The 13,839-nt window shown below is 54.7% G+C and overlaps 1 protein-coding gene across 3 annotated transcripts; it reads left to right on the top strand.

Annotated features, from left to right (window-relative positions):
- The first annotated feature begins 9,458 nt into the window (after window positions 1-9,458).
- On the top strand, window positions 9,459-12,638 carry NICOL1 (NELL2 interacting cell ontogeny regulator 1). 3 transcript variants are annotated; one of them, XM_019657942.1, is made up of 4 exons: window positions 10,290-10,752; window positions 10,982-11,133; window positions 11,338-11,426; window positions 12,526-12,638. In XM_019657942.1, exons 1-4 carry the CDS (start codon window positions 10,628-10,630, stop codon window positions 12,589-12,591), a joined length of 432 nt encoding a protein of 143 aa, XP_019513487.1. In that variant the 5' UTR covers window positions 10,290-10,627; the 3' UTR covers window positions 12,592-12,638. The 3 variants fall into 3 exon arrangements, with proteins under 3 accessions (XP_019513486.1, XP_019513487.1, XP_019513488.1); XM_019657941.1 differs by lacking the exon at window positions 12,526-12,638 and having other exon boundaries at window positions 9,459-10,752; window positions 11,338-12,519; XM_019657943.1 differs by lacking the exon at window positions 12,526-12,638 and having other exon boundaries at window positions 10,738-10,823; window positions 11,338-12,519.
- The last annotated feature ends 1,201 nt before the right edge of the window (window positions 12,639-13,839 follow it).

The following is a 13,839-nucleotide window of genomic DNA, read 5'->3' as shown; positions in this document are numbered from 1 at the left end:
ACGTCGTTTCGCTTAAAGTCGCAGTTTCCGAGAACCTACCGAGGACGTTAAGTGAAGACTTCGTGGAGTCCAGCTGGAATGCTGCCCATCTCCTCCCAACTCCACACTCACTGACGCTGCACTGGCAGTTGGACTCAGCAATGGTGGCGTATCTATACCCTGGGAATGGGCTTGACTGACTGGTTGACTATCTAGACCAGAGGTCAGCAAACCAGCTCACAAGCCGCAGGCTCTGAAGTGAAAATGAAAATAAAACTATCGTAGTTACATTTATAAAATTTTTAAAGGATATTATTCACATAATGGTGATTATGTAAAAATATATTTATGGCTCTCGAATAATTTTTAAATTCTGAGGGACAGGATTGGCTCTTCCAGGGGTCGGCAAACTTTTGAGACTGAACGTACCCAAAGAGCTGCATGTGGCTCGCGAGCCACAGTTTGCTGACCCCTGGTCTAGATTTAAGAAAGTGATAGAGAAAATGCTAACAATGAAGATTAAATGTAAAAGCATGTTGTGTCTGTTGTCATTACATTATGAATAGCGCACACACACACATATGCACACACACAAAATTGAGGCAATATTTCTTCCAGTATTCAAAAACTATTACCTGATTCAGCAAAGAAGTCCCTCATGTCACTAACACGTGAGGTTCTGGAGTAAGTGGTGCTGAAGCTAAAAGAAGTTTCAGTTAAAGAATTGTAATTTTTTGAGGTGGAGAAATAGTTTTATAGGTGATTGCACATCAAATTTAATGAGAATACACTTACCAGGGAAGAGCAGATTGGAGTGTAACCCCATATGTCAAATAATGCCTGAACTGTAACCATTGTTTGGCAGAGATGAAAATCTTTGTTCACTGGATGCAAATGTTCATAGCAGCTTTATTCGTAATTTTGAAACAATCCAAATAACGTTGACCCAATTTGTGGCTTTCTATGGAATATGCAGTGCTTGGTGTATCTGTCTTGTTTCATGTCTTTTAAATTAACGGTGGGTCATCAGGAAGAAGTCTACTTAACCACTGGGTTAACAAAGAGAAGACAGACCACAGTGAGGAGGCATTTTCAATGGCAAAAAGCATCAAAAAGTAACAGTAGGTTAACATTTAGAATGTAAAAAGGAATGCCTGTGAGAAAAGGACAGGAAATCCAACAGAGAAATGAGCAAAAGATAAGAACAGGCAGTTCATAGAAGGGAAACCCAGGTCCCTGAGATGCAAACAAAGAGGTGCTTAACTTATCACTTAAGGCTGAAAAATCCAAATTAAAATAACATGATGCCTCATTACATTGCAAAACCCATTACATTTCAAAATTAGAAAGTCAAATTTCTTGTTTTTAGATATGGATATCTAATTGTCCCAACACTCTGTTGAAAAGATTATTCTTTCTCAAATGAACTACCTTTGAGCCTTTGTTAAAAACCTGTTGTCTGTGTACGTATGTGTCTATTTCTGGACTCCTGTCTATCCTGATTTATTTACACCACCTAGCTTTACACTAATACCACACTGTCTTGATTACTGTAGCTTTATAATAAGTCTTGAAGTCAGGTGGTGTTAGTTCTCCAACTTTGTTCTTTTGCAAAGTTATTTTGGCTATTTTAGGTCTTTTGCATTTCTATATATATTTTAGAATCACTTGTCAATTTCTAGAAAAAAATTTGTGGGCACAGAGTTGTTTACAGTATCCATTTATTATCCTTTTTAATGTCCATGGAATCTGTAGTGATGTCCCGTGTTTTATTTCTGATGTCACTAATTTGGGTCCTCTCCTTTTTTTAAAATGGAGGTATAATTGACATACAACAATATATTAAGTTTCAGGTGTACACAAAAATTAGTAGAGGGGCCGGCCGAGTGGTTTGTTGGTTAAGAGTTGGCTTGGGAGCATGAGTTCTGAGCAGCAGGGCCCCAGTTCGGATCCCACATGAGGGCCAGTGACACTGCACCCTCTACAGCTAAGATGGTGAACAACAGCTCAACCTGGGGCTGTGCTGCTGTGAGTCACCAGCCACGGCGTAGACTTCAGCGGGGCTGCCATGAGCTACTGTGAGCGGCAGGCAGCCGGCGTGAGCGGCTGTCCAATGGCTGGCGAGCAACTGCCTGACCCGGGAAGAGTGCAATGATAATACCAACATGGGCCAGTGAGGCGACGTCCTCCACAACTAGACTGAAGAACAAAAGGACAGCAACTTGTCTGTTCCCCTTCCCCGATTCCCTAATAAAATCTTCAAAAAAAAAAAAAAAGTAGTAGAAACTTCACCTGAAATGAAATAGGGAGACCAGAAGGGGGAGCCCTCACTCCCCACATCGCTGTCTTTGGTAATAACCCTCCCAACTTCCTCTTCCCAGCTGTAGAAGTTGCCTTCGTTTTCAGTGACTTGCGTGTGGCCCATCAACCATGGTTGCGTGTTTCAGCTTGCCATTCTTCGTTGTTGCCAAATCCATTATGTTGGAGGACTATCTGGCAGAATTTTTGTTTAAGGTCTACATATATGATAATAATGATTCAACATTTATATACATTGTACTTTTTTTCTTAGTTTACCTGGCTAGAGGCTTGTTGATTTTATCGCTCTTTTCAAAGAACCAGACTTTGGGCCGGCCGAGTGGCGCGTTGGTTAAGAGCTGGCTTGGGACGCCAGAGGGCCCTGGTTTGGATCCCACGTATGAGGGCCAGTGACACCGTGAAGCAACATCCTCCACAACTAGACTGAAGAACAAAACGACAGCAACTTGTCTGTTCCCCTTTCCCCAATTCCCCAGCGCTGTTCCCATCCCCCAACTCCCCAATAAAAATCTAAAAAAAATAAAGAATCAGCCTTTGATTTCATAGATTTTTCTCTCTTGATTTCCCCTTTTCAATTTCATTAATTTCTGCTCTAAATTTTTATTTCTCCTCCTTACTTTGGTTTTAATTTGCTCGTGTTTCTAACGCACTAAAGTAGAAGCTTAGATTATTGATTCTAGGTCTTTTTTTCTTTTTCTAATATATGCATTAAATACTATAAATCCCCTCTAAGCACTGATTTTGCTGCATCCCACAAATTTTAATGATTCATTTTCATTTAGTTCAAAATATTTTAAAATTTCTCTTGCGATTTCTTCTTTGACTGATGAGTTATTTAGAAGTGTGTTGTTTAATCTCCAGATATTTGGGGATTTCTCAACTACCTTTCTGTTACTGATTTCTAGTTTATTTCCATGTGTCTGAGAGCAGACACTGTATGTTTCTATTATTTTTAATGTGTTAAGGAGTGTTATGGCTGAGAGTGTGGTCTGTTGTGAATGTTCCACGTGAGCTTGAGGAGAATGTGTGTTCTGCTGTTGCTGGACGAAGTGGTCTGTGATGTCCACTCTATCCAGTTGGTTGATGGTTGAGTTCAACCACATCCTTACTGACTCTCCGTCTGCTGGACCTGTCCACTCTGACAGAGGAGCCCTGAGTCTCCAGCCTAACAGTGGGCTCTTCTATGTCTTTATTATTCTTGCCTTAAAACGTATCTTATCTGATATTAACATAGTGATGCCAGTCTTGTTTTTATGAGTATTGACATAGTATGACTTTTTTTTTTAAAGATTTTATTGGGGAATTGGGGGAGGGGAACAGCGTTGGGGAATTGGGGAAGGGGAACAGACAAGTTGCTGTCCTTTTGTTCTTCAGCCTAGTTGTGGAGGACGTTACTTCACTGGCCCATGTTGATATTATCATTGCGCTCTTCCCGAATCAGGCAGATGGGTCACCGGCCTCTGCATGGCCGCTCATGGCGGCTCTTGGCAGCTCATGCAGGCTGCCGGCCACTCACGCTGGCTGCTGGCCACTCACAGTAGCTTATGGCAGCCCACTGCAGCAGGGGCTGCAGCCTACACCGTCGCCGGTGACTCACAGCAGCCCAGCTCCAGGTCGAGCTGTTGTTCACCATCTTAGCTGTAGAGGGCGCAGTGTCACCTGCCCATGTGGGATCTGAACTGGGGCCCTGCTGCTCAGAGCTGGCGTCCTAAGCCAGCTCTTTTTTTTTTTTTTTTAAGCTGAGCCATCCTGCCACCTGTTGGCAGCTTAGCGGCTGCTCAGCTTGGGCTGGGAATCGAGCCGCTGTTGCTCAGAGCTCAAACTCTTGAGCGAGCTCTTAACCAACTGAGCCACTCGGCCAGCCCCCAAGCCAGCTCTTACCCAACGCACCACTTGGCTGGCCCGACATAGTATAACTTTTATCTATTCTTTTACTTTTAGCCTTTCTATATCTTTATAAATTAGTTGAGTCTCATAAACAGCAAATAGTTGTGTTGGTTTTGCTTTTTATTTTAGGGTGACAATCTTTGTTAACTATAATATTTTGTCTATTATCATTGAATAAAAACCATTGGCATGTTCCCTCCTTTTGTATCTTCTTTTGATTATTCTTTATCACTCATTTTATTACACACACATTAAAAGTTATTCACTCTGGGTTTTTTGTTTTGTTTTGTTTTAGTGGTTTTGCTAGAAATCACAATGGGTCTGCTTAGCTTATTATAGTGTAAAATGAATAATACCAACTTCCATTTATGGTCATATGGTCCACCACTTTATGTGCCACTCAGCAGCAGCTCAGCTCAAGCAGGGAATCGAACCGGTGATCCTGTTGCTCAGAGCTCACACTCTTGAGTGAGCTCTTAACCAACTGAGCCACTTAGCCAGCCCACTGGCCCACCACTTTAAACATCCAAAAAACTGGACACAATGCACCAAATGGAAAACAAATCACAAGCAGCCAGCAAAAAAATAAATAAATAAGTAAATTAAAATAAAAAATCTGGCCCCAATATGAAACAATGCTTTTCAGGCAGGAGGCAACAGGCAGTGATCCTCAAAAGGCGACTGTCCAGGTGAGTTCAGTGAGCCCAGCCTCCACCTGGAGGAATGTTCCAGGCTGCAGGACAGGGAGGAGGAACCCAAACACAGCTGGCCAGTGTCCTGACTTGAAGAGACAGAGAGTAGACTTTGGGGAACCCCGGCTGACTAAGACTATTAGGGTAGAGTCCCGGGGAGAGTGCTGCATAGGGAAAGCAGAAGCTCTGGGTTCTGTGGTGTGCCCCCTATGTGGTCTGTGGGGTGCTGGGCCGCTGGGGGGCTCCCCACCTGGGGAAAGCGTCCCTGGAAGGGTAAGGCTGGACGGCGCTCACTCAGGGCTCACATGGCCAGAAATCCGTGTTGCCCCCACCAGCCACAGGGCACTGAGTCCTCAGAAAACTCTTGCCTCAGTAGTGGGTTCAGTTGCCTAAAGACTGTTCTGGGCTCACCTAATAAAACTTAAAGACCCCAAAAGATCAAATTATTTCCAAGCAGCTTCACTGCATTCCAGAACAAAGTTCAAACGTATATCAAGAAATGAAAATCTCCAGGACATTGTAAAATTTACAATATCATCCATCAAAAATTACCATAAATGCAAAGAAGCAGGAAAACATAGCTCATAATGGGGGGATATGTTCCCTCAGCGCTGGAAGGCTGGGCTGACTTCCGGTTTCCCCGCTTCAGGCGTGGAGCGGCTGTCTGACCAGGCACAGAACCAGGTCACCTTTGGGGCCACAAAGCCTGGGCTCCCACTCCTCCTCTCCCAGCCCTTTTCAGCTGTGAAAGCCTCAGCTGACTCACCCACTTAACCGAAACCGAACTCTGCCCCTCTGCCCCTTGGACTCATGCCTCCGTCTCCCCCAGGCCAAACTGGATGCTACCTTTGTCTCCTTTCTTCCACACCTGGTGTCCACTGGCGATGCCCCTGGGCTCCACCTCCCCCTCTCAGCCCCCCCCTCTGGGAAGGTGAATGCAGGGGTGAGGGGAGGGTTAGTTGGGGGGGTGCGGGCATCCTGACTGCTGAGAGTTGGGGTGGTGGGTCTGGGAGTCATCTGCTCTGAGAGGAGAAGGTCCCTCAAACACTGTCCCGGGCAGATCCCAAGGCAGGTGTGAGGCACCCAATCTGGCCTCTTCATGGTCCCTGAGAGAAACGTTCAGATGGCCCGGACCCACCTCAGCCCCAGAGTGGTGGCAGCCGAGAGTGTGTGCAGGGGTTGGGGACTCCAGGTGTTGGGGTGGAGGGCACCAAAGGGGTTCACGTCCCACGCTTCCTGGCATCACAGACAGGCCATATTTACGCTGACAACTCTCACACTTCTATCTTTAGCCTGACGTCGGCTCTGAGTTCAGGCCTAGAGAGCCCACATCGCCGATGCACAATTTCTGACCCGAATCCCCACCCCACCAGCATTCTCCTTGCACTAACCCCTTCACTCCCTCATCTCTGAAGCCCCTCCCCCCCCTCCCTTGCCACCAGCCAGCTTCTCCCTCCCTCCTACGCATCCCAGCCCACATATCCAGTTACCCAGCAAGCAGGCTGCTTCTCCCAGCATCTGCTTCCCACCTCCCCTTGGCGGCAGAGGCCTCCCCAATGTGCCCTTTGTCCCACCTCCCCCCCCACACACACTCCAGGCCTGGGCTGCACAGCTAGCACCTCTCTGCCTGTGCAGACCGGTCTGCTCACTGGGGTCCCAGCACTCACACTTCCTGAGCATTTTCTGAACACCCAGAGAGGTTCCAGACGCTGCAGACACATCAGGGAGCAAAAGAGACAGGCTCCTGCCCTCCAGGCAGAGGTCAGGCTTTTCAGCGGAAGCACCACCACAGTTTGGGCCGGGTCACCATTGGTGGGGGCTGGCCTGCACCTTGGATTCGGCCTCACAGCACCCTTGACCTCTACCCGGGAGATTCAGTGGCACCTTTCCTTCAGCCAGTCTGAGCACACAAGATGTCTCCAGACATTGCCACATATACCTGAGGGCAAAACTGCGCCCCCCCTACTCTGGAGACAATGAAGAATCAACATGTGGAATGAGCTATAGAGTGAGTCAGAGGGTGAGAAGTGTAAGAAAATAAAAAATGTAGGTCAGAGGAAGGGGGGCTGGAGAGGTTGGGGTGGTGCTATGGGCTGAAGGTCTGTGTCCCCCCAAATTCATATGTCAAATCTATAACCCCCAGTGTGGCTGTAATTGGAGATAGGGCTTCTAAGGAAGAAACTAAGGTTAAATGAGGTCATAGGGGTGGGGGGCCCCAATCCCATAGGATTAGTGAGGAGACCCCAGAGAGCTCTGTTTTCCTCTCTTCCCCCTCTCCTTCCCCCCCCCCACACGGAGGAAACGCCATGTGAGGACCAGTGAGAAGGCCGTTGTCTGAAAGCCAGGAAGAGTCCTGACCCGAAACCAAATTGGCTAGAAACGTGATCTCAGATTCCCAGCCTCAGAATGGAGAGAAAATAAATGTCTGTTGTTGGGCCAGCCAAGTGGCTCAGTTGGTTAAGAGTTACCTTAAGAGTACAAGCTCTGAGCAACAGGGCCACTGGTTCGATTCCCACATGGGCCAGTGATGCTGCGCCCGAGCTGAGCTGTTGCTGCATTGCCAACAGGTGGCAGGATGGCTCAGCTGGTGTAACAAGATTGCCTGTTCAATGGTGGGCTACGCCCGCCCACAACTAAGACTGAACTCAGCACCTTGAGCTGAGCTGCCGCCCGGATGGCTCAGTGGATAGGGCGTGCACCCTTAACAACAAGGCTGCTGGTTCGACTCCCACATGGGATGGTGGCTACGCCCACCCGCAACTAAGACTGAACACAGCACCTTGAGCTTAGAGGCCATGAGCTGCGGACAGGATGCCAGATGGCAACTGGTGCCGTCCACAACGAAGATTGAAGAACAACAACTTGGCTGGTCCCTTTCTGCAACACTGTTCCCCTCCCCCAAATTCCCAATAAAATCTTTTAAAAAATAAATAAATAAATAAAATAAATGTCTGTTGTTCAAGCCCCACATCTGTGGGGTTTTAAGGCGGTCCACATGGACCAAGACAGGTGGCGTGGGTGGGCCACTTTTGGCTTTCACTGAGAAGAGAAGGAGCAGAGCCTGGGGGAAGGGAGGACGGGAGGGGAAGCCCGGGGCTGTCGGCAGGAACAGGCCGCCCAGCTCAGGGAAGGCCCTGGAGCAGAGCAGCCAGGGTCCCTAGCCTGGCAAGACGTGTGTGGCTGGCGTGGCTTGGGCAGGGAAGGGGTGGGACGGTCGGCCGGCAGGTGAGGGCCTTCCAGCCTCGTCAGGACCTGGGATTGTCACTGGGGTGAGGTGGGATCTGTGGAGGGCTGTGAGCAGGGACAGGACAGTGTCTGACAGTGATTTAGAAGGTCACTGCCACAGCGGCATCATTACAACAGCGGAACGGTGGAAGCAGCCCGAGCATCTCCCCACAGATGAAGGACAGGCACACACAGTGGGTATGGCTCAGCCTTCGAAAAGAAGGAAATCCTGACTGGCTACAGCACGGATGGACCTTGAGGACATTGTGCTCAGGGAAAGAAGCCTGTGAGGAAAGACACACGCTGAGATCCCACTTTTGAGTTACTTAGAGCAGTCAGCTCCATAGACAGGAAGTAGATGGTGGGTGCCTGGGGCTGGGGAGTGTAATGGGGACAGTGTCAGTTGGAAGATGGAAGAGTCCCAGAGATGACGGTGGGGACGTTCACAAGTGTGAATGCACCAAATGCCACTGAGCTGGGTATTTAAAAATGGTTAAAATGGTATATTTTGTGTTATATGTATTTACCACAGCGACTGGATAAGGTCACAAAGGGTGGGGTGTAGTGAACAGGCCCAAGGACACGGTCCTGGGAAGGGGACACCGAAAGGTAGGGGGCAAAGGACTGCTCAGCAGCACCCAGCAGGGGGCATAGGTGGAGGGGGGAGGGGCCGCAGGGCTGCCTATGGCCACGTGCGGAGGACTGAGGACTGGTCCCTGGACTGTTGTGGGTCACGGCCAGACAGGAGTGGGCTCAAGAGAAAAAGGGGGAGAAGCTGGACAGCGAGGATGGGTACTGGGCGAGGAGGTGCTGTGGGCTCACGAGGTTCGTTTTGTTTGGATACGAAAGAAATCACAGCCTGTTTGCTGAAGAGAAGTGTCGATGGACAAGGAAATTCGAGTGCCCTGGGGCGGAGGAGGCAGGCTGGAGCGAGGGGACAGCCCGCAGGGTGGGAGAAAGGGCGCTAGCAGCCCCAAGGCCCCCGGCCGACCGCGCGGTCCCCCCGGTAGGGGCGCACGGACGCGGGGAGGGTGCGGCAAAGAGGTCGGGTGTGTGTGTGTGTGTGTGTGTGTGTGTGTGTGTGTGTGTGTGTGTGTGTGTGTGTGTGTAGGGCAGGGGTCGTCAGACTGGACTGTGGGATGAAATGAGCCGGAGAGGGAGGATCCTGGGGTGCGGGGGGAGGCGCGCGATGATGGATGCGGGTAGCCGGACCCTGGGAACGCGGCGGACCAGCGACCCTTCTCTAAACAGGATGCCTTGGACTAGCTCGCCGCGATGCCGAGAAAAGCGTGATTCCATTGCACCGCCGCCCGAGGTCTAGCCCGAGCCTTGCTTCTGGGGTACGCAGGTTCCCCTTGCGCATTTGGGCGCAGCCGCGCGCGTGTGCGAGGAGAAGGCGACAGGAACAGGCCACAAGCTGGAGCCGTGTGGGGCCGATAGGCAGAAAAACAGCCAGTGCAGCGCTGCGTCCTCGGGGTGCACGTCCCATCTGCCGCGCGGTGCCAGGGACTTGCCTGCGCCCAGACGTGGGGCTCCCGACCAAGAAGCGAACGGAAATGCGCACGTCCGGCAACGCGGCGCACGTCCCGCTCCAGGCCTGCCCGCGTTTCTGGACGCCCCCGGCCGGGCGGGGCTGCAGCGCGACCCTGTTCCCCGAGAGCCCGAAACGGGGCTTTCGACCCCGCGTCCGCCCCACTCGCATGAACAGAGTGGCGAGCATGAGCACGGCCCGCGTCCGGTCGGGGGTGGGGGGACGTCCCTATCCCGCGCCTGGGCGATTACCGACCCGAGGCCCGGGGGTGGCGGGACGTAGGCCTGGGGCGCCTTCCCCGGGAGTTGCGCGGTCTCTGCGCTCGGGGCCTTGGAGAAACCAGTGGATGCCAAGTGGCTCCCCGCTTCTCAGAGGGGCCTGTCTCCCCGCACGCGTGGCCCCGCGGGGACCTGAAACCCGCGCGCATCGGGCGCCCATGGGGGCGACAAAACAACCCTGTGCCTTCACGGGAGAGAAAAGGGCACAGAGAGGCCTAGGGACCCCTCCAAAGTCACACAGTTGGAGGGAGGCGGTGGAATTCTAGGCTGGGGGAGGGAGCAGCAGGAGGGCGGTAAACGGGCGTCCGGGCGCCGAGAGGTGGAGAGGAGGGGTCGGGAGCAAGGCCAGGCCGGAATGAGGGCCTAGGTTGCTCCGGGACCGGATCTCGCGGGACCCCACCGGCCCGGGGGAGCAGAGGTGCGTCCTTGCATGCACTGTCCCCCGAGTCCCTCACGTGCATGAGCCCCTCCCTCAGGATCGGTCCCAGGGACACCCCAAGCTCCAGCCGCAGATTTCCCGCTTCTCAGCTTTGCTCCCGCCGGCGATGGCTCTGAAGGGTCCGCCCAGACGACGCCTCCTCCAGGCAGCCCTCCAGACTCCATCCTGTGGTCTGGACGATGCTCCAGGCGCAGCCCCGGGCAAGGGTTGGGCACGCGGAGTCCTGAAGCCACCTCGGTCTCTTTAAATTAGCGGTTCTCGCAGTCTCGGGGTTTCCATGACGACGACGTCGGGAGGGGGACCGAAGGGGGGAGTCAGGTCGGAGCGCATGCGCGGTGCGTGCCGGACGCAGCACGTCTTCCCGAGTCGCCCGCGCAGCTGTCGTGGGGACCCTGAACCGCGGTAATGACGGGATTTGGGGGTGTCGCTGGGCCGGGTGTGCGGACTGGGATGTTCGAGCGGTGGGGGTCGGGGTGGGTATTCGCAGGATGGGGGCGGGGTGTGGGCTGCGCCGGGCCCGCGGGGCGGGGTAGGTGTTCGCGGGACACGGCGGGTGGGGTCTGGCTGGGGTCCGGGGGGTGCCGCACCGGTTGGAGGGGCGGGCGTCGCTGACCCCTTCCTTTCGCTGCAGGGCGGCCGGCTCCCTCCGCTCGGCCATGGCACCCCCGCCGCCGTGCCGACCCCCGAGGCCGCCGCGGCTGTTGCTGCTCCTGCTGACCGTAGTGCTGCTGGGCTCCCAGGCCCGCGCCGAGCCCGCCGCCGGCAGCGCGGTCCCCGCGCAGAGTGAGTGCCGCGCGCCGCGGTCCCTCGGCTCCGACCCCACTCGGGCGTGCGAGAGGCCCCGCCTCGCCTTTGTTCCCGGGCGGCCCCAGGGCCCCGCCCGCAGCCGGGCGCCCCTGCCGCCCCGGAGGTGGAAGGTGGGAGGTGGGAGGTGGGGGGCGGGCAGGGGCGCCCACCTGCCCCCCGCGCTGACCCACGCCCCCCTAGGCCGCCCGTGCGTGGACTGCCACGCGTTCGAATTCATGCAGCGCGCCCTGCAGGACCTGCGGAAGACGGCCTACAGCTTGGACGCGCGGGTGAGAGGGGGGACCGCCAGGACCTCAGGGCTGCGTCCCCAGGCTCCCCGCCCCGACCTGCGGCACAGCGCCCTTATCTGGCTCTAGTTATGCGTGGGGCCTTCTGGGCGCAAGTCTCACCTGTGAGCGCCTCCGTCAAATGCCCAGCACAGTTTCCAGACCCCCTTCTTCCTCAAGGTCTCTCTGAGCACTTTTCCCTGTGACCCTCCCAGCCAGACTCTGAGGAAGAATCGCGCATCCCAATCGAGCGGCAGGCGACTAAACCCTGTGGGCAGAAAGGAAACTGAGGGGGCTCGGGGTGGGGGGGGGCGTTGGGCGTGGTAGGTCACCTTGGGCAGGGCGATCTGGGAGGCTCCCCACTCCTCAGCCTCACCTGTGGAAGGATGGGTGTGTGCACAGGATGCCTCAGGGTACCAGGATGCGGAGGGATCCCGGGGGGGGGGACCCAAAATCTGGAATGAACAGTGAGCTGCCCCCCTTCCCACTTGGTCTTCTGTGCCCCAGCCGAGGAGTTTTCGTTTATGACTGAGATACGTACTTTTTCTAGAAAAGGAGGTGATTCCCAGAAGTAGAAAGAATGGGAGGCCCCCCGCACCCTGGTCCCCCTTTCTGGCCAATTCTGAAGGGCCCAGACTGAGACCTGTAGCACTCCAGGATCTGGGGGTCTTGAGTCTCTCTGAGAAGAGCTGGACTCCTGAGAGGAGCAGTGCGCCCCCGCTCCAGGATGGGGGTGGGGTGTTAGGGGATGGGGGGGATCCTGAGAGGGGGCAGAAGAGTTGGAGAAGCAGGGAACAGCAACCCAGGTAGGAGAATGCGCACAGGGCCCCCAGGCAGGACTGGTGCACACACGGGACCTGCGGAGGGTCTAGTGGAGAGTAGGGGGCGGAAGATGGGGAGAGGAAGAGGGAGGGGAGCAGGCCAGGGGGGCAGCGGAGGGTCCCTGCAGTAAGTGGGGCGTGGTGACAGTCAGGCGGGGCTCCCAGAGTCTCAGGAGCAGGTAGACACCAACTGCCAGTGGGTTTGGGCAGGAAGCCAGGAGATGGAGCTGGTGGGCGGGGCTGGCAGTGTCATGCCCTCATTGCCCCGTGTTGCTTTGCAGACGGAGACCCTCCTGCTGCAGGCCGAGCGCCGGGCCCTGTGTGCCTGCTGGCCTGCCGGGCGCTGAGGACCCTTGTCAGCGCATTTGCTCCTCAATAAACACCCAGCCCGGCACACCTGTGTCTTGTCTTCCTACTCCAGAGCCCACCTTCGTCGTCTCGTCCCTGGTTGGGCCCCTCTCTGGGCCTTGATTTCCCCAGCTGTTCCATGTGGGTTGAGGCCCTCTTGGCACCTGTCCCGTAACAGCGCCAGCACTGAGCAGACATGCACATCCAGCCCCACACGTGGACCTGTACTCACAGGCTCCGCGTGGCTACAGCAGTCCTTCCAGGCACCTGCTTCTGCGCCTGCCTGCCTGCCCTCGTTTGAGAACGGGAGAGCATAAAAGCTGGCTTGGTCCCTGAGCCGGCCGCCCCAGCGCTGAGCTGCCCTGCACTGTAGTGGGTGGTGGTTGGCGGGGCTCCCTGCAGACCCAGCCAGTGGGCCCCACGTAGCCGAACCTGCTGAGGCCAAGGACCCCAAGGCTGCCAGGAGAGGAAGGGTGACTGGGCAACCCAGAGGGCACCTTCCTCACAGCCTGCACCCTGCGTGCTGGGTCCCTTCTGCAGCAGCCCCCAGTCCAGCCCCTGGACACCAGGCACTCCTGGATGGAGTTGTGGGCCTGAACGCAGGTGTCACACCAATGGCAGCAGGCCCAGATTCGCGCACTCTCCTCCCTCCCTCCCTCTCTCTCTCTCTCTCTCTCTCTCACACACACACACACACACACACACCCCCCATTCTCCAGCTCCAGGCAGGAGGCCTCAAGGGGAAGCAAGGGACCCCCCCCTTTTCATTTTTATTATGAAAGCAATGCTTTAAGATATTCAGGAGCACAGTAGGACTACAATTGGAAGTGACTACTATGGGACACTCGGCCTCTCTGGGGCTTTAGCTCCCCGGTTGTGGCCACTTCTGCGCCCCACGGCGCCCCATGCTGCTGCCAGAGCCAGTCCAGCCAGTCCTGCTGTGCTGCCTGAGGACGGCCCAGCACGAGCTCACAAGTCCCCACCGGCCTGCTGCCCATTTCTGACCCCCTCAGGGCCCCAGCAGGACCCCCTCCTGCCTTTCCCCCAACCCCACTGGCCTCCCAACATGTAATGTGACCTGTCTTGTCATCAGGGCTTTTGTGCCTGGAGCGCCAGGTGTCAGGACAGTGAAGAAACCAGAGTCCCACCTTAGCCCAGGTGGGAGGCCACGCTACATGCCTGGCAGCCATGACGCCTGTGGAGTCCACAGCAGGCTGGAGAGACTGGGAGGCGCTGAAGCCATGGCA

This window comes from Hipposideros armiger, unplaced genomic scaffold, assembly GCF_001890085.2.
Source record: "Hipposideros armiger isolate ML-2016 unplaced genomic scaffold, ASM189008v1 scaffold_282, whole genome shotgun sequence".
Classification (NCBI taxonomy): Eukaryota; Metazoa; Chordata; class Mammalia; order Chiroptera; family Hipposideridae; genus Hipposideros; species Hipposideros armiger.
Note: the sequence above shows the minus strand (reverse complement) of the source record. Positions and strands in the feature narration are given on the sequence as shown.